The 27703-nt window shown below is 42.1% G+C and overlaps 1 protein-coding gene across 3 annotated transcripts; it reads left to right on the top strand.

Annotated features, from left to right (window-relative positions):
* The first annotated feature begins 2810 nt into the window (after positions 1 to 2810).
* map3k4 (mitogen-activated protein kinase kinase kinase 4) lies at positions 2811 to 27600 on the top strand. 3 transcript variants are annotated; one of them, XM_049600606.1, is made up of 27 exons: positions 2811 to 3054; positions 8588 to 8778; positions 8874 to 10303; positions 11535 to 11798; positions 12032 to 12184; positions 12288 to 12445; positions 13900 to 14016; positions 14114 to 14213; positions 14368 to 14451; positions 14551 to 14820; positions 14908 to 15057; positions 15443 to 15604; positions 15765 to 15898; positions 18826 to 18904; positions 19000 to 19078; positions 20916 to 21009; positions 21351 to 21473; positions 23088 to 23188; positions 23283 to 23363; positions 23452 to 23643; positions 23729 to 23799; positions 23881 to 23997; positions 24087 to 24246; positions 24344 to 24466; positions 24793 to 24899; positions 26406 to 26585; positions 26677 to 27600. In XM_049600606.1, exons 1-27 carry the CDS (start codon positions 3023 to 3025, stop codon positions 26695 to 26697), a joined length of 4773 nt encoding a protein of 1590 aa, XP_049456563.1. In that variant the 5' UTR covers positions 2811 to 3022; the 3' UTR covers positions 26698 to 27600. The 3 variants fall into 3 exon arrangements, with proteins under 3 accessions (XP_049456563.1, XP_049456565.1, XP_049456564.1); XM_049600607.1 differs by lacking the exon at positions 2811 to 3054 and adding an exon at positions 3185 to 3334; XM_049600608.1 differs by lacking the exon at positions 21351 to 21473 and having other exon boundaries at positions 2812 to 3054.
* Positions 27601 to 27703: the final 103 nt, after the last annotated feature.

The raw sequence follows: 27703 nt of genomic DNA on the forward strand, positions 1-27703 counted from the left end.
TTGAATTCAGCTTACAAATATGTATTAACATTTCTGAGATATTTGTAGTTTACTTGATTATTTCCATTGTATACTATTGGTACTTCTACTTCACTACCTTTTGGAGGCCAGTGTTGTATTTTTAACTCCACTATATTCATTTGAGCTTTAATTACCTTGCGTATTTATATTATATGATATAATACCGATATAAATCAACTAGGCAACACATTATGACATATTATTAAGATACCCAGCAGTGTATAAAGTGATCAAAATGAGTCCAACCAAGTGATGTACACATTAATGCATCACTAATAATAACCAATTTATATATGGTTCTGAAATGCACCATTCTGCATTATAAATTTAGGTTCATTTTGATGCAAATATGTTTGTATGTAAGTGAGATTTTAATGCAGGACTAACTTGAAATAGAGTATTTTTACACTGTTGCTACTTTTGCATAGGTCAGATATCCGAATTCTTCTTCTACTACTGTTTTTTTGTGGCAACTGCACATCATAGAGTTTTGATGTGCTAGTCTTGAAATGTTACTGTTTCCTTTTGACAAGCGCTTATGTGGAACTTTGAGTGGGTGTAAAGTTTCCGCCATGAAGAGTTGGTCCAGAAGGCTTCTTGATTAAAAGCAAAAATACTATGTAGGTGTGTTAAAACAACATTTTGAGAAGTCAGAAATGTGAAAATGTGTTTTAATATTTTTTTTATTATAGCTGAAAGTGTTTCGTTTCATCTCTCAGGAAATGAAGAGATGAAGACCAGCACTAATTGCTGTGTTTTAAAGGTTTGTTTCAGTTTTCACAAGGGAACAGTCAAAACCACAGCACCCACTGAAGATTAAAGTTATCAATTATAACTGATATAATTAAATTTTAGCTCATATTAACTCTTTTATTATTCCTAGGTAGGTGACTTGCTTGTTTTAACTACTATGTTAAAACAAATTAATTTTATTAGTAAAGCCTTGGGCCTCTGTGTTTATTAGCTTCACATGATAATCACAAATTGGCTTACTCTGGTTTGTTTAGATCATCCAAGAATTGCATTTTAACATCAAAATAAAATATTAAATAACATAAAATTGATTAGGGGTCAGAATATGTATGACCTTATTGTACTTAATCATCACAAGAGGGTTAATGCATTTAAAATGTATTTCAGCTTTAGTGTGTGCTGTTGTTTTGACTCTTGCCTTGTAAAGACTTAAACAAACCTTTAGATGACTTATACAAAATTGAGAAGTTTAGGTAAACACTCAGCGTTATCAGGGTGACATCAGTTCCTTTTATTTCAGCATGTCTCTGAGTCTTAATCAAATGAAAAATGTTTTAGCTGTATACGTTTAGAGACTGTTTTTGTGCAGGCTGTGTGAAAAGTGGCAACTAACCCAAAGCCCCCCTTTGTGCATCATGCTTAGACCCTATACATTTAATTGAAACAGATATATTTTAGGTTAGATGCAACAGTGCGCCTGTTTAATCAAACTACTGCCTCATTTAGGATTCCATAATTTTAGCGATTTATTGCTAAAACGTGCACATGGTTTTAGTTACATCTCAGTGTGACCACATACTATTTTTATGAACAAAAATGTAAACAGAAATTGTTACATTTATCTCATAAAAATGCAAATGTTTCTGTAACATAGCCTCAGTGAGGCTGAATAACCAAGTGGGAAGCTATCACAAGACCCAAGACCAGCTGTGGAAGAAGTACTCATGATTTTTACTTTGGTAAAGGTAGTAATACCACATTGTAGCAATACTCTGTTTCAAGTAAAAGTCCCACACTTAAGTAAAAGTACAAAAATAAAGCATAAAAATAAACTTTAAGTACCAGAAGTAAAAGTAGCCTACTCATTATGCAAAAGGCTGAATAATGCATATTATATTATTGAATTGTAATTATTAATGCATTAATATGCACATCATTTTGATGTTAGAGCTTTTTTTTTAAAAAACTATATATAGTGCTGGGCAGCTTGTCAACATCACTAAGGGATCAATAAAGTCTTATCTTTATCCATAATAATACATCAGAACTTATCTGGTTCTGCAAAGGAACTTAAAGATATAGATAGTGGAATAAAAAGTACAATACTTGCCCCTAAATTGCAGTGGTATAATTGTATAAAGTAGCAGAAAATTGAAATACTCAAGTAGAGTACAAGTCCCTCAAGGTTGTAGGTACAGTGGCCTACTAAATGTGAATAAATGTGCTGTACTGTCCACCACTGCCCAAGACCACCAGGGGCCCCCAGAACCCCCATAATGCATGGGCTGTTGTGATGTTACAGCATCGAAACACTGCATACTAGTCACAGAAGGTTACAAACAGGGGGATTCATTCAGGCCCAGCAGCAGGTAAATCTGGTAATGGCTGGTTGCATTCAGTGTTGTGAAAATCCTCATTCATCATATTATAGAAAGAGTGCTGCTGGAGATAACAATGGGACCCTGACGTTATGTCGTATTAGGCCTCCAGTAGTAGGCTTCTATTTAAAGCTCTGCAGTAGTACTCTGATGGTGAAGGGCCATCTGAAATAAGTCCCCCTATATTCTCACTGACAACTACAAACTAGGTTGTCATAAATAATTAACTCAAATTATCCCCAGCAGTCATTTGTAGCATATTAGATTTTCCACTGCACACTATAACAAGTGATTTAAAGTATGATAATTCATCATATCAGTCAAGAGGTGATCATATGATAACTGATTCACTGTGACTGTACGCTGAGGTTTAAAAACAGGCACTGGGCCCCTGCACAGTTATGACCGATGATGACCCATCCGGGTTGCCGTAGTAATGCAAGAGTGTGGCACTCCTCCTCAATGAACGTTGGAAAGATGGCGACGGCATACGCACTAGCGAGAGTCAACTGTGCCGGCGGATAGAAAGTGCTCCAAAGAGACACTAATCCGCCTCTCTTGCAAAGATTTAACGGTGCAAAGTGTGTCTGGTATCGTTTAGACATGGTTTAGCCTATGCACGGCTAGGAACAAGAAGCCACTGCTGTGCCATGGAGCCTCCGGATCGCAACAAGCCCAGCAGGTATGCGAAATTTGTTGAACAGACACTACACCATCAGGACCTCGCACTTGCCAAATAGGGAGCTGAACGTGACACCGCAGTCGGTTCTATGGAAGCGCTTGCATCTCTGACAAATCGACTTCCTGTCAAATAGTGGTACGCGTGCAGTTACTGCATTTGCAACACTGGAGTTGCAAACTTTTTGGAGCAACATTTTCAGGCGTAGTTTGCTGCGGATATTATCTCCTCGTCTGATTCCCGGTTGCTAGAGAGAAAGGCAGAATGCTCGCCAAATGCTAAGGTAACATTACGGACAGTTATCCGCCGCTGTAGCAGTGCAACATGTCAGGGAACAAGCTAGCTAACATCTACTGTTAGCTGTCGCTTGTCACTTTATTGTTCAGCCGCAAGTTCGCCAACAGAAACTAACCGAGCTGAGGCTAGATACGTTTTGCAATGTGGGCTCTTAAGGTGGACTTGAAAGTGTGTTGTCTATTAATAGAGGTTGCCGGACCATGCATTTCATTTTAACACCGAAGCAGAAACTTCGCTGGCTTTAGCTAGCATGTTGCTCCACTGTTATTGTTAATCATCTAGCTAGACTTGGCGCTCGTGTTGTTGTCTCGCACCGCACTGCTGAATCATGATATGAGCTCTTTTGATTTATACAGCATATTTAAAATGCATTTTCTGAATTGGTTCATTAGCTTTCCTTGTAGAGGTCAATAACTTTACCAATTTGTTGCAAATGTATGTGCAGCAGCCAGTGTTTCATCATGCTGTTTGTGTTCTTCACATTACAAGGTTACTGAACAATACATTTCTGCAATCTCGCAGGGGAATGCACACACACAGGCAGTCGTAAAATGTTTTTGTGATATGTGCGCATCTCCTAATCGAAATGCCGCAGTGTTTGCCCCTGACCGCCGGCGACAGACCCTCAGGAATCTTGCTGTTATGTCTTCCCCCTCTCCTCCCTTCTCCTCTGCATGTCTGCAGAGCCAGTGACTCTTGAGAGCATTTATCACCTCGGATCAGCTCTGTCATCTGCCATAATCCCGGTTTTCAGCAAACAGCTTGTTTTTTTGTGTGTGGACTATTTCAGTAATGATTGAGTGCAGGCCAGTTGTTATTCCCCTGTGGCCACCCAGTCCAAAGTGGACACACAAACAGCTTGCATGATTGTGCAATACTGGTCCTGTTAAAGTAATTGCTGTCTGACATTGTTGCACAAAAAGAAAATACTGAGTCATGCTATTGCTGGAAATATTTGTCACAAGTTGATATGATTACAAGAAATTCATCCTCGTGTTTTTCCAGTTTCATACCCATGTTCAGTTCGTGCACATATTTTGGGGGTTGAAAGGCAAAGCATGCTCTGGAGAGCTATGGTGTTTTACTTGTTAGCATATACTGTCGGGGAGCCCAAATTTGGATCTGCCTAAGAAGTTGTTGGAGTTACCATTTCTGCAGTAATGGCATTAGAAATGCATATGGCAGTTACATGTTACATGGCAGACGCTGCATAGTTTGCAGGAGCAAACCTGCGTTGTGTTCAGACTGCATAGCTCTGTAATTAAATTCAACCTTCACATGGAAACATGGGCCACACAATATGCAAAAATAAGTTGTCTTAGATCCTTCTATCCACCTCGATGAGTGTGTAACATCGAATGTGAGGTTGGTTTAAACTGACAACTACTCGGACAAAGATGAGTTATGTGCCTGCTTGGCAATAGAGGGCTATTACTAGCGAGTACAGCGATCCCGTGTCACTAATGTCTTGTTCTCAAAGTCAGTCTGAAGACATTGTGGCTCACATGCATTCCAGAGATTTCAGGATGTGGTGTACAGTGCGCAGTGGATGGCTGCCTGCAGCCCTGGAGACGCTCATCACGGGTAGCACTCATTAATGCCTGCTTTTGCCAGGAGCACAGGCTGTGCAATACAGATGGACCATCCTTGAGCGTTTCCTATCTGCATCCTGTTTCTGCCCACACCTGCTTTGGAGAAATTAGTGCTGCTCTCACATTCTGTCACTCTCATCTGTCATTTCCTTTTAAACAAAAGTATCTTTGTAACTACTAAAACTATGCAATCGATGTTACTTAAACGCTGCAGAAGTAACATCATTGTGATGGAGGAGGAAAGGAAAGATGGTAGAGTTCTGCAGAATAACATCGTGTTTATCCATTTAATTTGACATTTATGACGTGCACAGCTGCAGGACATTGGAATGCAAGTTGAGACTGAAGTTGTTGCTTATGACTGTCTACAGTTACAGATTAAATTTCATAGGTGGAGCTGCTTGCACTGCATTTATGATGCAAGTGAGATAAGGTGAAAAACATGTCATTACACCATTTACCTCACGCTGCCACCCACAGTCTGCAATCAGTGTCTACATTTAGATACATTTACAGCATGCGACTTGTTGTGGTTAATGGCATGAGCTTCCAGTGGTACAGTAAGGTCTGTGTCTTCCCTTCGGTTTAGGATATTCCCTGCTGTCAAGTGATTTATAAGGTTAGATAGTGAGTGCGGCAGTGTTTAAAAAAAAAAAAGAAAAAAAAAAAGCACTGAGTTCTGATTCTTACGAATTTAAGTGGCTGCCTGCATGTGGTGTCATGTCTTGCAGAAGTAAACTCGTCTGTGGTGCATGACCAGAATGCTTTGCACAGTTACAGAGAAGTTGGGAGGTCCACTCCTGGCAGTGTCACACTGTTCCAGAGAAGGGTGGGGTCAAGTACGTCGTGTTCATTGTTTCTGGGTTATTTCAGCCTATGGCGCAAATTCTGATGGCTCTGTCTGTTAATCAGGGATAGACTGCAGTTCAGAGATGCGTTCTGTTGTAAGTATGAGCCGCACTTCCACTGAGGTTTGGGTTCATGTGCACAAATAGGTTTTATATTCTTATTGCCTCAGCATTTAACTGTGGGCTGAAATTAGTAGCCATCAGACACATCCTTTTTACAGTGGGGGGTAATCAAAATTTGGATTTAGCCTACCGAGCATCAGTCATGCCAGCATGACCTAATTGGTGGAGAGTGTGCTCTTACAACCCCCCGGCCTCCTTCTCCTCCTTTTCCTCTCTCTGAAAAAAAAAATCCTCTTTAGTTTGGTCATTGTGAGCAAGTGTGCTCACTAACCAGCTGTGTGCTATTCAGCTGTGGGCCTCACGGGCCACGTGTCACAACTATACAATAGAGCGCCCCTTCCTGGTACAATGGAGTGGATGGTCGGTGTCAAAGGTCAGGCCCCCCTGACTCTGGCAGCCCTTGGTATCACTGCTTCAGTCGCTATATAGAAAAGACTCTCGATTTTGTGCTGTTTATTATGCACTCAGTGTTTCTGCCTAGGGGCTCGAGCATTCCACTGGCCTTTATTGGTGCCCCAATGAGCCATCAGATGAGCCATTGAGACCAGCCAGACACCATCTGCAGTGATAATTCACTAGTGGCAGCCAGGCAGGGACAGCTTGAAGACCATAGTGCTGCTATGGTTAACTGCAGGGCACGCAGGCCTGTAACTCACTCTGTGCAGCCTGCGAGTAGGTTTTTAGGGAAAAAGCGAAGAATTCAGAAGAGGAATTTGCGCAGCCTTTACTGCAGGAGCACAATCTGTGCTTGACGTGTCTCATGGCAACCAAACAAACAACCGGCAGTGATGGCGTCATTGGTTCCGCTGTCATTCCTGAATGATTTAGTCATGCTCTTCTGCGTAGAGAAGTGTCTTTTTAAAGCTTGGTCTCATTCCCTCTCACATGCATGTGCTATTTTTGTCCTGAGACACACATACCCATGCACGCTTTGAGATGTTTTCAAATCAGCACACTGTCTGATCATACTTTGATTAATGCTACTGATTGACGCAGGAGGAGGTTGATGGCATTCACTCTGTGTGCTCTCTCTATGCAGTTTCCAGATACCTGCTTTAATTTTTGCACTGCAAAAGCACAACAGTTTGTCTGTTGTTGTTGTGCTAAATCTCTTATTGCAACACACAAGATTTCTCACTGTGCCTTCTTGTGCCTGCATACTGAAAAGATCACTGTCGTGTCCTGCTCCTGCAGAACAAGCCCCTCCACAGTTTCCCGTACAATACACTCATAAAGGCACCAGTGTTCTTTCGTGCGAGAGTTTTTCTGTAATTTCAAGACTGTTGTGGTTAAGATGGTTGTGCTATTGAGGTGATTTTTGCGGTATGTTTCGTTCATGAAGTCTCAATTGCAAATTGCATTGAGTCCCATTGCTTTTTAAAGTTGCAGGATTTTTGCAGCAGGTGTCTCTTAGCGTCGCACACTGTTCCACAGCTTCTCCCAGGGGACCCTGTGTGTGTGTGCACAGAGACAGATTCTGCAGTGGGGCAGATGGGCAATAGAAGTCAGGACTCTTTCTCTATGTGGGTCCTTGAAAAGCTTAAGCAAGTGATTTCCAGATTAACCCCCCTCCCTTAACACTCACACACACTTCCCCAGCGAGTGTGTGGCCCTTTCAGTTCTGTCCACACATACGCAAACAGGCGCGTGTTGGGGAATGCCTTTCAGTCAGATGATCGATGGAGAGACACATGGCGACCAGCATATAGAACGCCCGTTTTCATGCCCCTCCTCTGCTTTCTCTTTTTGTTTTTGCTGGCGGGGTCAGACCTTCCAACCCTTCTCTCTAATCCTGTTAAAAAACCCTCAGAAAGGCATTAGGGAACAAAGCTCTGACATTGTAATCTGGAAAGGCGTGCTGCCTGCACTCTCCCTTTTCTCTTCTTTTTTCTTTTCCTCTTTCCCAGAAGGAAGTGTTTCAAGTGATTACAGTGTTTCCTTTCTGCAGAACTTGATGCAGCATATTCTGCCGTAGGCTTTCATTATCTGAAATTTGCAATCAGAATGTTGTTAAGTAGCCATAATTTTCATATCTTTGTTATTGCTCTAGATTTATTGTAAACACATGAAAGTGACATTCTGTTGTGCATAAGCACTGTGTTTGCATTTGCTCTGACAACTTCTACACACTGAGTGTCGGTGCTCCATGAATTCTTGACTTGTGCCGCAGTATGGTTGATGACTTAGCAGAAAGAGTTAATGAGGGTTACTATTTCTCCCTCTCCGGTTAAGCCATTATGTTTACCTAGACCAAGAGAGGGTGCCAGTAGGGAACCCACAGCTTATTATCCTGCGTCTGGACAGCTGTGGTCGTGCACAGAGCATTGCTGCTGTGCATTTGGGAGGCAGCCAGCCAGGCTCCAAAGGACAGACAACTCGTCAGTCTGCTGTAGGTAACAGCAGACATTCAGTCTAGTTGCAGTTTAGCAACCTGTTTGCCGTGGCATTAGAGGAGATTTGCTGCACGCTCTGTTATGGGTACAAACAGCCCAGCACTGTTTGACCTTGCGCACACATTTCTTTGGTTTCATTATCATATGACTGGAATAGTTTCATTATACAAAAGCATTGGCTAGCTGTGAACAGCACTTCTAGGTTACTGTGCTTATTGTAAAGATGCAGAGCTTGATAGTTTGTTCTGTCTGTTTTTGCCACAATGTCATTAAATGTTGACAGGCAGGCCAAGCCAGTGGAAGATGCATCCCAACAGAACTCTGAGGTGGATGAATCCTGGGACTCTCCCAGTGAGGAAGAAGAAGCTCTGTATGGCACATCACCTCCTTATACCTCCCGCCAGATGAAACGCATGTCTGGCAAACATCTTAGAAACAGCCAGGCGAGGAGTGTTGGTCGATCTCCCAACAAGGGTAAGTTAATACTTCTATTCGACTTATGTATTACTCCTTTCGCACGCAGTTTTACATGCAGTGTACCGAGTGTGTATTTTCTGTGTTTATTTCAGTTGAACTTTCTCCAACTCCCCTGAGAGAGAGTCCCAGGCCAGTGGAGGCCCCTGAGGAGCACAGTTACAAGCAGGGCAAGAAGCAGAGGGCCACACTGCGCTCCACGGAGAGAGACCACAAGAAGACATTTGAAGGCTCCTTCATGCTGGATCCACTCTCTAAGTCAGGTCCCTTTGGTGCCCTCAACATGGATCCCAGGAAACATTACTTGAGCTTGGGCTGCAGCAGTTGCAAACTCCCTGTGTCTATGCCCCATATTCGGACCCACCGCCAGACCTCCAGGACAGACTGTCCCGCCGACCGCCTCAAGTTTTTTGAAACTCTGCGGCTGCTGCTCAAGCTCACGTCTATGTCCTCCAAGAGGAAGGAGAAGGAGCAGAGAGGCCTGGAGAACATGGCCTTCATGGGTCACAACAACGAGGTCATTTGGTTGGAGCTGCAGGCGTGGCATGCACGACGCTCCACCAGCGACCAAGACCTTTTTCTTTTCACAGCCCGCCAGGCCATCCCTGACATCATAAATGAGGTGCTGCACTTTAAGGTCAACTATGCCAGCCTGAGAGGGGCCCAGTGTTTAGGGCCTCAAGCAATCCAGGAGGACTATCAGAGTGTCCCAGATCTGGTCTGTGGAAAGGAGAGGGAGCCTGCTGTAGCAGAGACCAACCACTGTGGAGTAGATCCCTGGGGCTTTAGCGCCTTCCCCTCAACAGCGATGAATGCAGCAGAGCCTCTGGGCTCTGGCGCTGATTGCAGGGAGCACCTTCAGCGCCAGCGGCTGGCATTTGAGCAGGTTAAGCGCGTTATAGAGTTGCTGGAGTCTGTGGAAGCTCTCTACCCCTCTTTGCAGGCCCTGCAGAAGGACTATGAAAAGTACGCAGCACGAGACTTCCAGGGCAGGGTGCAGGCGCTCTGTCTGTGGCTCAATATCACCCAGGACCTCAACCAGAAGCTGCGCGTTATGGCCACCGTTCTGGGCATCCATGATCTATCCCGTATCGGGTGGCCTGTCTTTGAGATCCCTTCACCTCGCTGCTCCCGTGGCAATGAAGAAGAGGAGAATGAGGAAGATGAGAATGACTCAACAGCCACTTTTACAGCTGAGAGCGATGGAGAGGACAGGGATGCTGAGGACGAGGAGGAGGAGGGTGTATTGGGACGTGTAGCAGAGGGAGAGTTGTCTCCCTCCCTGACTCCTAAATTTGCCCGATTATTGTCAGAAGAGGAGTTTCTACCAACTGCTACTGCAGGGAGTGTAGAAGCGATTGCAGGAGGGGGGGTATTCTGCCCCACATCCATCTACAGACCGTTTGTGGATAAAGCTCTGAAACAGATGGGACTGCGTAAACTGATCCTCAGACTGCACAAACTGATGGACCGCTCTCTGCAGAGGTCCAGAGCAGCGCTGCTTCGCCACACTCCTGCACTGGAGGTGAGGCTTTTTTTTTTTTTTTTTTAAACAGCACACTTAATGAATGCCATAATTTATCCAAGTCTTGCAATAAACAGGCCTAAACCGAACATTGGTAATATTACAGCCAGTCTTCAAGATTGTCACATTTTTCATCCCTCTAAATTTTGTCAGTGTTTCTGTGCAACAGAAGATCATTTACAGATCAACAATTAACTTAATGAAAGTAACAATAATATAATATAGCAAAAAATCAAGCAATGAAAGTATCAAATACACATTTAAATGCAGCCTAGTTGTTTGCAGAAAAGCAAGTGACAGTTATTTTGGTAAGCTGCTAACCTTTGGATTCTGCAAAGCAATTTTAAGATGTCATCTTGGGCTCTGGGACACTGTGTCTCTCTGTGATGGCCATTTCATTTAGTATTTTATTGACTTAAGATATAAATGAAATATTCAACAGATCAATCAAGAATGGAAATATTAGGTGTAAGACCCAAATTAAAGCTGTGTTTTACATAGCCTGGGTTTTGAAAAAAAAAAAAAAAACTTACTTCTGTTTGCCCATTCCTTGAAGACAATTAATCAAGATAAAAGATCATCGACTTCCTTTTTGGCAAGCTGACTCCACTTCATTAAAAATCAAAAATTACATTAAAGTATTGTTTTAAAGAAGTCATGTCTGCTGTCAACTGGAGAGCAAAAGCAGTCAAACAGCTAATTGTCCTGTTTGCAGTGCAAATGTTTGTAATTTAATCAGGCACTTGAGGAAACAGCATTTGGAGCTTACAAGAAGCCCAGGCTATAAACAACAGAGGATGTGTAAACACAAGGCAGTAGGAGCAGTAAAGACCAGAGGACTGTTACTGAGGTTATTGCGATGACTAATCCGCTCATCTGGGTGTTGGAAAGTGTGATCTCTGGCCATTTTATAGAGCATTTTAGAGAGGTTCAGACATTTACCTCCACCTGCAAATTTACAGTGAGGTATGTGACCATCTTGGGTTGCTGATTTGTTGAATGGGATTGTGTTTCTTTGCAGAAATCTAGAAAGCTAGTGGACGATTTTTGGTGATGTACACTGTGCTGTGCAATCCAAAGGGAGGCATATTTACAGAATCTTTACAGATGCCTGTCTGAGATTTGGCAGCCATGATAGATGAAGCATTGAAAACACAGTTTCAGTACCATTTATTAATATAGCTAAATGAAAGACTCGCTGAATTAACTCCACCTGATCTTCCACCCTCAGTTTGCAGACTTCCCAGACCCCATGCTGTACAGTGATTACCTGCCAGAGCTGTCGCGCCATGTGTCCTGCAGTGGACGTGCTCTGAATCCAGAGCTCGGAGCAGACCAGGTGTCCTGGGAGGACTTGCTGGACATGGACCTCCCGTCCTTCCGGCCAGCGTTCCTTGTGCTGTGCAGAGTCCTCCTTAACGTCATTCACGAATGCCTTAAACTGCGACTTGAACAGAGGCCTGCTGGAGAGCCTTCACTGCTCAGTATCAAACAGGCAAGCAGCTGCTGAAACACAATCACTTTAGTGTTAGAATTTAGAGTTTTTGAGTCACTTAAAAACGGCTGAACGGTATAAATTATAAATGATTAAGCTTAGTGAATTTTGTCCTTAAAGAAAAAAATATTGAGATAACTATTGTCAGCATTTGACTGGCCACCACTATCCTCGAAGACATTCATATATAAGTGCTAATCTGTGTTTTTACATGTGTTGTTTGCACTCTGCAGTTGGTGCGTGAGTGTAAGGAGGTTCTCAAAGGAGGTCTTCTGATGAAGCAGTATTATCAGTTCATGCTGCGTGGCGTGGTCACTGATGCTCAGGGCTTGCAGACAAATGCCAATATTGATGAGTTTGAAGAGGATCTTCACAAGATGCTGGTGGTAAGACCGCTTACCCTTTTTCCTTCCTCTACTTCAAGTTACAGAGTTAAAATGTATAAGATCAATTTTGAAATTTGTATTATTTTCGGTGCTGTTTTTCTAGGTTTACTTTGACTACATGCACAGCTGGATCCAGATGTTGCAGCAGCTGCCTCAGGCTTCTCACAGTTTAAAGAACCTGTTGGAGGAGGAGTGGCACTTCACCAAGGTCATCACTCCTTATATCCGTGGAGGGGAGGCCCAGTCAGGGAAGCTTTTCTGGTCAGTCTCTTACCTGCAAACCAAACTGAAATAGATACTGTTTTTTATTCATTTAAGTTAACCCTTTAAAAATGGACGTTCCATGATCAGCTGCGGGAGAAAGTTTTTTGCATGATACTGTTTAAACAGACATAAAACAAAAACCATAATAGTGAAAGCATTCGTTGTCTCTGCAGCAGAAATGCCTCTGGCTTTCACGTCAATGTGTCATTATGTTAAAGCATACTTTTACCTTACCTCACCTGTCCTGTCCTCACCTCACCTCACCTCACCTTACCTCATGTGTGGGACAAACGTGGTGACAATGCGCACTGGCACTGATATTTCCCTGTAATAGCCGCAGGAGATTGTTGTTTGCACAATCCCATTTATGTCGATCTAAAATAAAACCCATAATAACTACAACATTCATTCTTTTTGCAGTGGAAAGCTCAGGTTTTCTTCACAATGTCTTGTGTGTCATCATGTCGTACCCTTGTGAAGGTGTCAGTGTTACATAACATGCAGTGGAAAAATGCGAAAATGCTGAGTTACACCAGAGGAATGAATGCTGAAACTGTCAAAATACTTTTGCGTTCTGCACAAAAAAATGAACATATCTCAAAAACTAAATAATGAACATAGTTCAAATCAATTTTAGAGTGTTAAGATATGTTTTGTTTATGTTTCTACATTTAGAATTATTTTGGTTTAATACATTTTATGTGTTCATTTTGTGAAATTTGATGATAAAGTGTCACATTTTTGAATTTTTTTCCAATTTATGACACAGATACTTATTAATCATTATGGTTTATTGACTTACATAAACTTTCACCTTTTAGCTTAGGTTGTACAGGTTTTAGGGATATGAAGCATTTGAATATACTCTAAGACAGTGGTTCCCAACTGGTCCAGCCAGGGGGTCCAGATTTCTCCTCAGTCATTAGTTCAAGATCATTAGTTTCATACATTCAGTGTCATACATACGTTTGGCCATGTCATCCAGCTAGTTCGCTGTCTCCGTCAAGTAGCTGTCTATTAGTCACTCACCGTACAGCAGGAAACTGCACTCCAAAATAAAAGTTCTTTGCCTGAAGTTTACTGTACTTCAAAATAAAGTGTGTTTTTTACAAACTCGACACGTTTGCGAGTCACTTGTGGTCCATTCAGAATCAACCCAGGACCCACTTTTGGACCACGACCCACCAGTTGGGAACCCCTGCTCTAAGAAATAACACATCACAATAAGCAAAAATTTCAATGTAGGCACTGGCAGACCATTTCATGTACAGAGTTCAAAGAATAGGTTTGCTTTGGCTTTTTTACGATAAGGAGATAATTACTACAGCAAGAAAAAACTGTTTCAATGGTCACATGAGCACTTGACTATGATTTTTAAGACATGTAACTCCCTCCTTTAAGAGTGTTACTGATGATGTTTGTGAGACTGAGGAATACTCTGCTCTTTGCAGTGACATTGCTGGGATGCTGCTTAAATCCACCGGAGAGTTCCTCGATGCCGGCCTGCAAAAAAGTGGCAATGAATTCTGGGAATGTGCAGATGACAGCACCGCCTCGGATGAGATCAGGTCAGGGGGATAACATGGTTAAATGATCTGTTTCAGTGTTCATATATTTCTGTCCCATTAGAAGTGCAATGAACTTAAACCCTTTTGATTCCTCAAGGCGGTCAGTTATCGAGACGAGTCGGTCTCTTAAAGAGCTGTTCCACGAGGCCAGGGAACGAGCGTCCAAAGCTCTGGGCTTTGCCAAAATGCTTCGCAAGGTGAGAGACAGCAGTGAAGAATTTTTTACACCCTTGAAATAGAAAGCCACAACAGTACTGAGCTTGCAGTTTATCTGTGACCCTGTTTTCTGTTCTGTGGAGAACTGGGACTGTGTGTTCTGACACAGCCTTTTGTTTGATTCCCTCTGAGCAGGACTTGGAAATTGCTGCAGTTTTCAGTATCACTAACGGGGTGACTTGTCTCCTGGAGGCACTGAAGAAGGGAAACTATGTCAAGGTGCGTTTGCTTCTCTGGTAATTTTTACACATTTCTCATCTTTCTTTTGTGTCCTCAGGTCGTTTATGTATCCGTTTATTCTCCTTCTTCTGTATCCAGGTTCAGATCCCAGGCTTAGAGGAGCTGCAGGTCTTTGTCCCCTGTGGCTTGATGGATCAGCGGGCTCTCATCCTGCAGCTTCTGAATGCTGCTGCTGGCAAAGACTGTTCCAAAGAGACAGATGAAATTGGAGAAGATGAGGCCTATCTACTTATGAGTAAACACGGAGCTGGGGACTCTGCTACTGATTCTGACTGGGCACAGTGGGATGGAGAGCTGCTCAAACTGGTCCCCCAGATGGAAACTGTTGACACTTTAAGTGCCATGAAGGTACATGACATTTTTATAAATTTAATCTGTGTGTACATGTGTGTCCGGTGTTAACCACCTTCCCACTGGTCCAATGTGCTTTTTTAGGTGGAGGACATGCTCTTGATAGTGATGCAGTCGGCTCATCTGGTGGCCCAACGGAAGGCCTTTCAGCAATCCATGGAGGATGTGCTCACTCTGAGCCGGGAGCAAACATCCAGTCAGCCTCTCATCGCGAGTGCTCTGGAGGAGCTCAAGGTACTTACATAACCACCCGCTCTGATTTCTGACCTGCTGAAACACTCATTTATTCTGTGTTGTTGGAAAGACAGGTGCATGTCAGTGTCCTACTTTCCACTGCATCTGTTATCAGCTACTCTGAATGTCTGCTCTAGTAACACTACCTGAAAAAAGACATCAGGCCACTATCAGGCCAGATACTAGAAGTAAGTCTCAAAAAGGAAGTCACTAAATGTTCCTATCGGTTAAATTCCGAGCCACAATACCGCATGTCATTTTTTAGTTTTCCATTTTGTATGCTTTCACTGGTGGCTTTGAGGTTTATATTTTCCACGTAACCTTTTTACTACAAAGTAATAATAAAACTCTTCTGCTACCCCCATCTTTCTCTCTCCTACCACAGGATGAGGCACTACAGCTATGCATTAAGATCAGCACCGCCATCGACCGAGTGGAGTACATGTTCACCACGGAGTTTGAGGCAGAGGTGGAGGAATCCGAGTCAGCCACTCTGCATCAGTATTACAGGGAGGCGATGATACAGGGCTACAATTTTGCTTTTGAGGTAACTGTGACACAGTGCATATTTTCAAAGAAGCACATGTTTTAGATGCTACACATATAATCTGTCCCTTCTTCCAAACAAGGCTAAAGGTGTTGGTAGTTATATTTTGCAAAGGCACAATAAAGCTGAAAGAATTGACTTCATTGTGAAATCATTACAGTACCACAAGGAGGTGGTGCGTCTGATGTCAGGGGAGTACAGGCAGAGGATCGGGGAACGCTACATAACGTTTGCCCGAAAATGGATGACCTATGTCCTGACCAAATGTGAGAGCGGCAGAGGCACCAAGCCCAGGTATGGCCTTACCTTCCAGTTGTTGAACATCAAATACATTTTAGGAAGGGTTCCCATGAGTCCTTGAAATCTATAAAAGTATTTTGTGCAATAATAGAAACTGAATTTCTTTTGATAATGTCTGCTGTCACTGTACAGGCTGGTTTATACTTGTACTTTGGTACAAGTGTAATTCAGACGTTAACCACCACTGTCCACATATTTCCATGCATTTTTTTGTGTAAGCATAGATACATTCAATAAATGGTGCTGAAAACAGAGTCAAAGGTTTCTGAAAACAACAAATATGGCGATGGTGAAATCGGTTGTAATGCTGTGCCTTTTAACAAAGGCAGTGTGGTAAACAGCGATGGTCTGTGAGGCCATTAAATACATCATTACGTGGATGGAGAATTCTTTTTACTATGTCACAGATTTGTTCCGTTCTGTCATGTTTTTGTTTTGTTTTTTTAAACGTCTTCATCTGTCTTATGGAAGTATCTCCCTATGCTACACTGCCCCCATGATTTCTGGCACCGCTCCATTTTGTCTGCATCCATAGGCCTTTAAAAAACATGCACAAATAAGGGCAACATGAACGTGATGTAGAGACAGAAGGCTCCATCTGTGTATGTATACATATCTAACATTGAGCATGAATGAGCCTTCACACACCACGATGAGGAGTGTTCACACATTCCAGCTTGTCGCTTGTTTTTAATTTAGTTTATAATTGTTTCTTGTGATCTTCTGTTAAGTCTTCCACTTCTCATTATTAAAATTCTCAGTGTTATCACAGTAAATTAAGCTGGTTTTGTGTCTCAAACTATGCCATGCTGGGTCCTTAAATTTAAGGGCATAGGGCTTGCAAAATCCTTGGAAAGCCCTTGATTTTGGATGGTGAGGGAATCCCATTTAAGTAGTTTACTTCTGTCTCCTGTTTGTCCTCTGGTTGTGTTCAGGGTCTGCCAGATAGTGTTCCCGATAGGGATGCACCGAAATGAAAATTTGTAGCCGAAGCTGAATAATATTAAATGCTTGGCCGAATACAGAGTACTGAATACCGAACATCGTTGTTTAGTTTTTCATTAGTTTTTGCAGATGAACCCCCTCCGGATTAGTGTTGTCACGGTACCAAAATTGGGACCCACTGTGCAATACCAATGAAAATATCATGGTTCTGAGTAGTATCACGATACCCCGGCAAAAATGAGGCAGATGCCTTTTGTCATTTATAAAAAGATAAATCACTTTTCTATAATACATCAATGATATTTCAATGGAATAAATTACTTATTGACTTATTCATACTTCAAAAACAGCATCAATAAGTGATTAACATAGGGGGGATCAAAATAAATAAATAAATAAATAAAATAAGAATCAACCAGCCACCCTCCTCCCCTGACAAGTAAAGAACAGTCCCTTCATAAGTAAAGAACAGTCCCTAAAGTGCGGTCAGGTTTGTGGACCGTTACTGCCACGAAGAGTAATGTGATGGCCCATTTCTCCTCTGACACGTCACATACCTGTGTGCCGCCACGGCTCATCTGTTCAGGTAGGCCTACTTCTGGGCAGTCATGACGCCAAGAAGAGGATATTATTGGAGCCAACTTCTCCGTCGCCGGTAAGCCGATGGCCGCCGTTTTTGACAGCGATACATTACTGTCTGTGTCTGTGACCCCTGTTCAACCCACAACCAGTTGGATTCGCCTTTCGTTTCTGCTGCTGGTTGAAATCTGTAGGCTGCTCGCATGGCGTGCTGAATGATTTAAGCCTATTTTGCTCGCTCAAAACTATTTTTAGTCACAAATGTGAGTGCTGTGATGGCGCGGATCGCCGCACTGCCGACATTTTACTCCACGCGTCACGGCACGCCGTTTGATTGCTTTATCAAAACACACCGCTATTATTCGCCCTTGCTTTTAACTTATTCCACCGAATACCGAATGTGTGTTTTTTTGCAATATTTGGCCGAATATATTCGGTTACCGAATATTCGGTGCATCCCTAGTTCCCGAGGCAGCATTTAAGGGTTTGAGTATGCTGCTCAGGGTGCTGCAAAGAGGGTTAAAGCCGAGCACTCTGGTCAGGCATCAACCTCACTAATCAACTAATCAATAAACCATCCTACTAGTGCAATTAATCTTGGTTAAAGAAGCTAACATTCTCCATCCTTAACAAGCTGCAGACTTAAGTCTTTTTTAGTTCATAGTAGTTGAGTGGGTTTGTTTGAGTGATAAATCCTCATCTGCCCTGCTGTATTTTTAGAACTGTTAAATCTAAAACTAGATATATTTATCTTCTGTGTAAGAGTCAGGTCTTGACATTTTTTTCAGCCCAAGAGCTTTTGCTTGGAGTCATAACAAGCTGCCATGGCAACGTTGTACTCTGATAATAGACTGAAGCCTTTAGGTTATTTCACGGAGTACAACTGCAGCGGTAGCATGATGTTATGGAGACATGAAACAAAAATGAGCACACTTAACCATGAGCATCAGTCAGTTGTCGTGAAATTTGTATTATTTAAAAGTGCTCCACTATAGTACCTACTGTTCGTACAGAGGAGAGCACAAGGAGCTACTTAGAACAAATCCTTTAAGATGAAGAAGCTGAAATCGTTTCCATAATTAATCACAACTGCCAGACGTGTGCTCAGTACAGCACGACCCACTAGTGTACTTCCCAGAGAAACATAAATGAACAGCAAATCCAGCTTTTAATCATCTCATATTTGTATCCACTTCAAAGTTTGATACCTGAATGTTGTTGAAAACTTGTGCTGATCCACCTGGAGGTGTTTTTAAACCTCAAATGTCAGATAGCATTCTTTTACTTCTTAATAAACCTACACGTTATATTCGGTTAAAACAGAAATTGTATAGGGGGAGAGAATTAAATGAGCAGAAGAAGGGTCATACTGATCAACTGTCATGTTTCACCTGCAGGTGGGCGACTCAGGGTTTTGACTTTCTTCAGGCTATTGAACCTGCCTTCATATCAGCGTTGCCAGAGGACGACTTCCTGGTAAAATCTCCTGTTTTCTTTCTACAAACTGCACAACAAGCTTGCTTTGAATACGCTGTGTTTCTTAACTACTGAATTGACATGTCTCTCTGCAGAATTTACAAGCTTTGATGAATGAATGTATCGGACACGTGATTGGCAAACCTCACAGCCCAGTCACCGGCCTGTACATCGGTAAGACTCTCTGCTTGTGACTTCCATATCCAGAGTTCAGGATTTATTTCAGTGTTTACATTGTGTCGGGAGTTTATAACCTTGGTGTCATCAGGACTGGGGTGTTACACAAAGCAGGCACAACGGTAATGAAATAATTACTCAGTTCCGAGAAGCAAAGAAGTAAGTGTGTAACCTGAAGGTTGTTAATAATACACTTTATTTGTACATGCAAAGAACGTAGCACAAGTGCTTTCCAATAAGGAAATTACACACCCTGAGAACCTCACATTAAAATGCACATAGAATGAACATAAAACAGATAACAAGTGAATTTAACATGAAAGGACATTTAAATATGAGTAAAAACACAGAAGTGAAGTGCTTGGCTTCTGAATCCATAAGCATAACAGAGCTTCCCACTTCCTGATGAACACAGATTCACCACCAGTCTTGATTAACTGAAGTAAGCCCTTTTCAGCTCTCACTGTAGAGCGTCTTCCCGTGGGTTTAACCTCATTGCGGGCTTTATCTGTGTCGGCCGCAACCCCAAGCTAACACCAATTTGTGGCACACAACACAGACATCCCTTCAGAATGATAAAAAATAGTAAGAAACATTGAATGCATCATAGCTCAATATCAGCAAAACCATAAAATTTGGTAAAACATCACATTTTAAAAGAAAAGTGCATGTATCAGGAAAAGTTATAGCTAGTCAAAGTTTTTAGCTGGCCTCCCTGGTATAAGTATTATCATCCATAGTTTTGGGGCACAATTGCCAAAGGTTGCATCCCTGAGGTTCTTTCAGCCGTTGCTGGGAACGTTCAGTAAACCAGCAGCAGATGATGACAGTGTTCTTGAAGGCAAATGGTTAACAAGGGACTTGGCAATGTATCTTTGTCCCGACCCATTTAGGACTTTGTTTACAAGAAGGATCATAAAATCAATTTTGAATGTTAGTCAGAAACCTCACTGATTACTCAGACTTCTTTAAGCCACTGCATCCTGCTGCATAATGACTCAGCAGAAAACTGTGGTTGCCCTGGGCATGTGTGAAAATGCACTATTATAACTATTAAGTATGGTGTCACTCTCAGCAAACATTTCCATTAAATAATACAAAAGGCAAATTATTACAACCAGGCCAACTGCAGAATGTCACAGCCTTGTTCATAGAAAAATAATGCTACAAAATCCTCCCACCAAATTTTGCCTAATATAATTACCAGCAGTGACAGTGTCGCAATGGCAGGAATTGTTTTGGCCGTGTGAGTCTGTGTTTGTGTCATCACGGCAAAATGTGGTTCAGGTGGCACCAATTATAGCGGGAACTACCACAGGAAGTGCTTTTGAGTACTTTCTCAGGTGTCTGTGGACAGATTTTGTCACCATGAACGTGCCAAACGTGCAAGATCAAACTTTACAGGCGTATGGTTGAAATCCAAATGAAGGTTCGGTCAGAAAATGGGTGTGGTCCAAGCAAGAGGGCCAGAAGGGAAGCAGCCATTGCCCCCCCCCCACTTTACACCCATGGCCCACATTCATTTTAGGTTGCGGTTTGCTGTATTGTGGCTGGAGTGATCCCATCGCAAAAGAGTCTTTAGTTTTTTGACTGAAAAGGTTGATTTGACATTGATCGAGTAAAGCAACACAGTACAGAGGCTTTCATGTGGTGACATAACCGCCTGACCAGTGGATGTATGTGGTTATAAAAATATGAACAATTTGCCCTCCAATTGCAGAATAATGATATTTCTGTCATCTGTAGTTCATTCTAGATTTCTCCCAAACTACAAACAGGGTTTTCTTTTGGGGATGTGGTGACTAAATTGAGCATTGGGTGTGTTTCTTCTCAGCTCCCAGGAATAGTCCTCGTCCTGTAAAGGTGCCTCGCTGCCATAGTGACCCACCAAATCCCAATCTATTTATCCCTAATGCTGAAGGTTTCAGGTAGGTGGTTACAGTTATTTGAGTTTTCAAAGTAATCTGTGTGCTTACCGTGTTTAATACTCTTTCCTGCATGGCTCATCGTGCCTCATCATCTCTGCTTTGTTGCCTACTGATGTGTTTGCTTGATGTGTTTCTGTAGTTGTTGAGCTTGTGTGTGTGTTGTTGTGTGTGTATGCTCTGAGTGTGTCAGTTTTTTGTATAGTGTCTGAGTGAATGTGTGTGCGACTGTCTGTCCCTCAACCAGCATCCCAGTCTCACACACACAAATATGTACACACATCCCACTCAAGTCACCTTACCTCCCAAGGCAGCGCTCCTCAGTTTGTTTTTTCACCACACAGCTCTCGGAGTCTCCCCTGCGACCTCCGGAACCAGCTGTTCCCCAACGGCCCTCGCCCCGTCCCTCAGGGCCCGGGGGAACACAGCCACACGAAAGCACCCAGCAGCAGTCCCAATGACGTCAGGTAGCCTTGTCCCCAAGTCATCTGGTAGAAACCTGCTGTCAAAACAAAGCCTCAGATACAAAAACAAAAGCAAGCGCTGAATTTTTATTAGGCTCATGGAAATGGACGGAGGAAATGCTTCCTGTTAAGTTTTGAAATATGTTAATTGCAGAACATTAAATAGTGAAATTCAAGAGATGGAAAAAATGAAACACTGCTTATACTAAAACGCTTACAGAAGGATGTATTTTTTTTATTATACTAGTTAATGTCCTATTATTGGGTTTGTAGCTTTGAATTATATGTTTTATTGGAAGTTTAATGATTTCCTGCTTTTAGCCCTCTGATTGCATCTAAACAAACTCTATAAATTTGGATATTTAGACAGATATTGGATTACTACTGTATCCACAAAGTCAGCCTCCTGTTCTTTGTCCAGGCTTTTTGCATTTAGCATCAATCCTTAGTAATTTTAGTTAATATTTTTACGTATAGTTTGGATCCTCGGACAACAGCAACCATTTTATTAAATTAAACAATGAGGCATTTCCCTTCACATTCAGCCTGAAGTGTAATTATACTTGAAGAATTGGATTTTTAATGCATTGATGCTGCGTTTACAGCATGGCTGTAAAGATATGACTACTTTAATCACTATAGACTTGCTGTAGCTTCGATGAGGTGCTGGAAGATGCATCTGAATAATATGCATGGCATTGATGTAAGCTACAAAAGATAATCTTACTGAAGCGAAACCTCAGAATGGACCTAATAAACAGTGTCCCGAGGCTTAGAAGTGCTAATGTAGCCTTTCCAAGCCCTGCTAAATGTCACCAAATGTGGCCTCACATGTGTCTTGTTACTGGTCAAAGGAAGAGACTGTGATTGTTGTGCATGGTGTGAAAATGGAAAAAAAACAGACACTACCTCAATGAAAGAGTGAGCTATGATATTATGCTTTTAGTGCTATTAACATCAGTCTTGCTTTGATGCTGGTGATTCACCGCCATTAGATTTTTGGCTTATTTGTGTGCGCTTTAGAAATCAGTACATGCACTCTAGAGATCTAACCTTTGAGTGTGATTGAGCTGGGTAATGACTCTGATGCATGCTGAACTGTTAATGGGTTTCCAAAGGCTGAATCCTTTTTTTTCCCCTTCAAAAGTCAGATGGTTTAATCATTTTTTTTAATATTATCTTGAACCTCTATACTGTCTGGCCTGTGTAGAATCGTGTTTTTAATTGGTTTGATTATTTATAGTTTTTATGCGATTTTCATTTTAAGTCTGGGCACATTTTCCACAAAAGCATCTCAAGTTGAAGATGACCTCTGTCTCTCTCTTTGCAAGTCATCTCATATCATTAAGATGCTTTTAGGAAGCAGTGCCCTGTGCTTTTTAATTTTCCACAATTAATTAAACGTAAAGGACTGACTTAGTGCATGAAATTTCATCAAGAGCATACTCAGACATTTTGAGAGCATAAAAACAAAGTGCAGTCTTGGCAGAAGAGACTGCACTTTGTTGACCCTACACGTGGCCATAAACAGAAACCCCCAGACCGAAACATGCTGTCTGACTCAGTGGGTTTTGATTGAACCACGGTGTTGCATCAGTTTCTTTCATGTTCTTTCAGGGGATCCAGTTTCCACGAGAATGACCGTCTGTCGTCGGTTGCAGCAGAGTTGCATTTCAAATCTCTAAGCCGCCACTCCAGCCCTACAGAGGACAGAGAAGGTGGGTGCATTCACTGCTACGCGTGGTTTGATCCACATTGTGCATATTAACATTTCTGTTTGGCTGACTTTCCTCTTGGGATTTCTCTCTCCAGAACCCTCCTATCCTAAGGGAGACCCTAACAGCGCTGCACGGCGAAGCTGGGAGCTCCGCACCTTTATCAGCCAGTCCAAGGGTGGGATTGTTGTTGTTGGATTGACTAAAACCTACATTAGTGAATGCTTTCCAGCGTGAAAGTAATAATTTCCTGTCTCCCATCTCAGACACTGCAGCACGGCAAAGCCCCATGGAGGCCGTCCGTCGCTCCATCCGCAAGTTTGAGGACAAACGCTATGCTGTGATGAAGCAGCGTAACATCATTGGCCAAGTGTGTCACACACCCAAGTCCTATGACAACGTCATGCACGTTGGGCTCAGGAAGGTGACCTTTAAGTGGCAGAGAGGCAACAAGATAGGTACGGCTACACCCTGACTGCTTTTGTCATGAGGTGTGTTATGTAATGCACATGCAGGCAGTGATGTAATGTTTGTGTGTAACAGGTGAGGGCCAGTATGGGAAGGTGTACACCTGCATCAATGTTGACACTGGTGAACTAATGGCCATGAAGGAGGTATGTACTCCAGCAACGTCAAGTTCAAAATACTCATAAGATCTGCAGGTTGTGGTTAACACTTTTTTTTCTCCCTACCAGATCCGATTCCAGCCGAACGATCACAAAACGATCAAAGAGACTGCAGATGAGCTGAAAATATTTGAAGGCATTAAACACCCGAACCTGGTGCGATACTTTGGAGTTGAGCTGCATCGGGTAAGACGCACACGTTTATGTCGGTCCAAACATCGCATGGTGCAAACTGAAGCTGGTTTGATCTAAATTGTTATCTCCTCACCTGTCAGGAGGAGATGTACATCTTCATGGAGTACTGTGACGAGGGCACCCTGGAGGAGGTGTCCAGACTGGGGCTGCAGGAACACGTCATCAGGCTTTACAGTAAACAGATCACTACGGCCATCAATGTCCTCCATGAGCACGGAATAGTCCACCGTGATATTAAGGGTCAGTGTCACTTAGTCTTTCTCATATTTTCTTTTTCTTACTGGAAGTGCAGGAAATTCTGAATGAACTCAGCATCCATTTTTTATTTTAATATCAGGAGCCAACATCTTTTTGACGTCATCGGGCCTGATTAAGCTGGGTGACTTTGGCTGTTCAGTCAAGTTGAGGAACAACACTCACACCATGCCAGGGGAGGTGAACAGCACCCTGGGAACAGCAGGTTAGAAATGATATCATGTGTCTGGTTTGAATGCCACCACCAGGGGTCACTGTGGTTTGAGATTTATTTCCTTTTCACCAATGACTGTTCACCAACATGCTGATTTATTATAAAAATGTGTTTTCAAGTAGTCATGGTAACCCTTTCTGTGTCTTGTGTGGATACAACAATCTTCATTTTTATTTGTTTTTTATGTGTCGTCACCTAAAACATATTTTCCATTGGATACATGGAATTATACACAGATGTATTTTTCAAATCTGCTGTTGTTTCACTGATAATAAATTCTAGTGTTTAATAACTTTGTTCTGCTCTGTCAAAATCAGCATACATGGCACCTGAAGTCATCACCAGAGCAAAGGGTGAAGGTCATGGACGAGCAGCGGACATCTGGAGTTTGGGCTGCGTTCTCATTGAGATGGTGACTGGAAAGGTAAGGAGTGATGGAACAGTGCATGATGCGTTTTGCCTTAGTCATAGATCCTTAAAAACCTCACCAGCTTATATCTTACTCAAGGACTTTTCTATGCTGCAGTTATTCTATGCTGTAAATAAGCTGGGCTGAAATACTAAATCAGTTTATGATGCTCTCAGTCATTATGGTCCTTCTCTGGAATTCTCTACCACAAGATCTGTGGTCTGTTACAATGCTGTCTTTTTTTTAAAAGCAGACTAAATACATATCTTCTTTCGTAAGCCTTTAGTGAGGTTTAAATTGTGTGGTTAATCGGCAATGCATTTTATTTTTAGTCATTTATGTTATTATTCCCTTTGTAATAATACCTTATCTAATTTATGTTCCATTGTACTTACCTTCTTATCTTACATGTTCTTATCTTATATGTTTCTGTTCTGTCCTTATCTTTTGTTTTTGTGTTTTATTTAAAGCACATTGAGTTTACGCCTCTCGTATGACGTGCTACATGAATAAATTTGACTTGTATAATTGTTTTAGGTTACTGCTGCACTGTTAAAGTTCTTTCAATCAGGATAGACTTATTTTAGAGTGAACCATGATTTATTACAAAATGCACAATATGATGAAGGGCGAAGAGTTCTTCTCGATAAGACCCCATCATGACATGTATATTTAGGTGATAGAGATGCCACGATTAGTTTAGGGATATTCCCTCCGATGAAGTCTAGACGATGGCGGTGGAGGTGAAGAGAGGGATGGCTAAAGGAGGAGGATGATGGGATGAGGAGCGGGACTGGGCAGTGGATGAGCTGAGTACTGAATGTGAATGGGATGAAGAAGGGTCACATCTGTTCGTCCTACAAAGACTACTGACAGCAGCAGGGAGGAGGACAGTTCAAAAAGTTGACAACAGCAATATGATTTACTAAAAGAGATTGTTGCGAAATCTGGGTGGATAAACTTGAAGTGACGCCCATAGTCAGCTGATAGAGTAGAAGCCGGAGGAGGGCGGAGAGAATTGTGAATGAAATGAGAGCGTTAAGAGTCTTCCTTATTTAACTTTCGCAAAGCTTCATTTTTATTGCCAAAGAGAGATGCATTGTGGATTAGCAGTGGCTTCCACATGCAGAGGTTCTGATTCAGTCCAGTTACATGAAATTGAATGTACATTTATATAAAGTAGAGTTTCCATTTGAACATTCTTTGTAGCAGATTTAAAACAGAATGATTTGCCTGTGAGATGCTGTTACGCTTTGGCAACTTTGGTTTCAAACAAAATCTATGATCTTGGTAGCAAAACTGCCACTTCCACAGGAGTGAAATGATAGTGGTTGGGTTATTTGAAATAGCTGTTTGAAAGCTTTAGAGCCTCCTGCTAGTTAAGCCTGTCACATTTGTAAGATCTTAAATTAACAACTTCCTTTCTTACCACTTGAGGAAATTTACTTCACCAAAAACAGAAGTTAAAAAAAACCCACAAGGAAATGATGTTGTGTTTTCTACCTTTATCTCAACCTGCAGAGGCCCTGGCACGAGTATGAGCACAACTTCCAGATCATGTACAAAGTGGGCATGGGCCATAAACCTCCCATCCCGGAGAAGCTGAGCACAGAGGGGAAAGACTTCCTTGGTCACTGTCTGGAGAGCGAACCCAAACGCCGCTGGACAGCTAGCATGCTGCTGGACCACCCGTTTGTCAAGGTGAGACGTTGCTATGGCGTAAAATCAAAGTCAGTCCAGTTTACGAAAATATCTCTCTCCCACTACAGCTTCTATCTGTTGTCTGTTTCAGGTTTGTACGGATGAAGAGTGAACGGACCCTCCTCTGTGGCTTTTACGTTTACAAATTAAAGCACTACTGTACATGCTGTTGGCAAAAAAAAAAAGAACTGTGGACGCGGAGAAGAGGAATTTACGGCTGAAGGCACATGGAGTTAAACTGAGGAACTAATACAATATCATTTCAGAGGACAACTGGACCTAAGGAGTTTAGGGTTGTTGTGTCTTTATGTACCCATGAACTGGGGGGAGGAGGGGCAGGGGTGGGACTGTACATACTGTAAGAATAGGATTGGCTTTAATTCTTGTATAAACAATATTGTAAAGTTAAAGTAACTATTGCCACATTTGTTGTACTCACTGGTGAAGAGACCTCTCAAAAGGCATTGAGGAATACTTTTTTTTTTTTTTAAACAAATGGGAGGGATGGGTGGGGGGACAAATCTATGGCACTTTTAAACTGTTCACCCAAGGGGCAGTCGAGTAGAGGAGGGAAGAATCTTATTTCAGTCGCCCTTTAAGGCTGAAAAATGGTGTGGTAAACCTCACTGGATGGAAGGACACGCTGGTTTACCTTTATGAAATGAGCAACATCCAGATATTCAGATTAATTTATCACTTGTCATTTGGCAAGAGTGGGCACTAGAAGGATTTTTTTTAATGTATTTTTCTTTGCCTTTGCTGAGGAGTAAATGTCAAGTTGGAGCAATGTTCAAGTGTACTGGTCGCTGGCGAAGAGCTGTTCATGTGACTGGAGCGTAGCCAACTGAAGAGGAGAAACGGGGCCTGCTCTCCCTCCCTGCTGCTGAACACAAAACATCCACACAACCAAACACAGACACTGACACACACACACCACAACTTCTGGTCCTCTGCTGCTCTTACAGTGTTTGCTATGTACAAACAATATTAATAAACCAATCGTTTTGTTTTTTTTAAATGAAATGTGTTTGTGTTCTTCCTTCATGAATATACCATTTAATTTCAGTATGACATCACTTTCAAAGACATGTAGTTTAATTTTGAGTTGTCAGTATAAT

The sequence above is a fragment of the Epinephelus fuscoguttatus genome, linkage group LG16, assembly GCF_011397635.1.
Source record: "Epinephelus fuscoguttatus linkage group LG16, E.fuscoguttatus.final_Chr_v1".
Lineage (NCBI taxonomy): Eukaryota > Metazoa > Chordata > Actinopteri > Perciformes > Serranidae > Epinephelus > Epinephelus fuscoguttatus.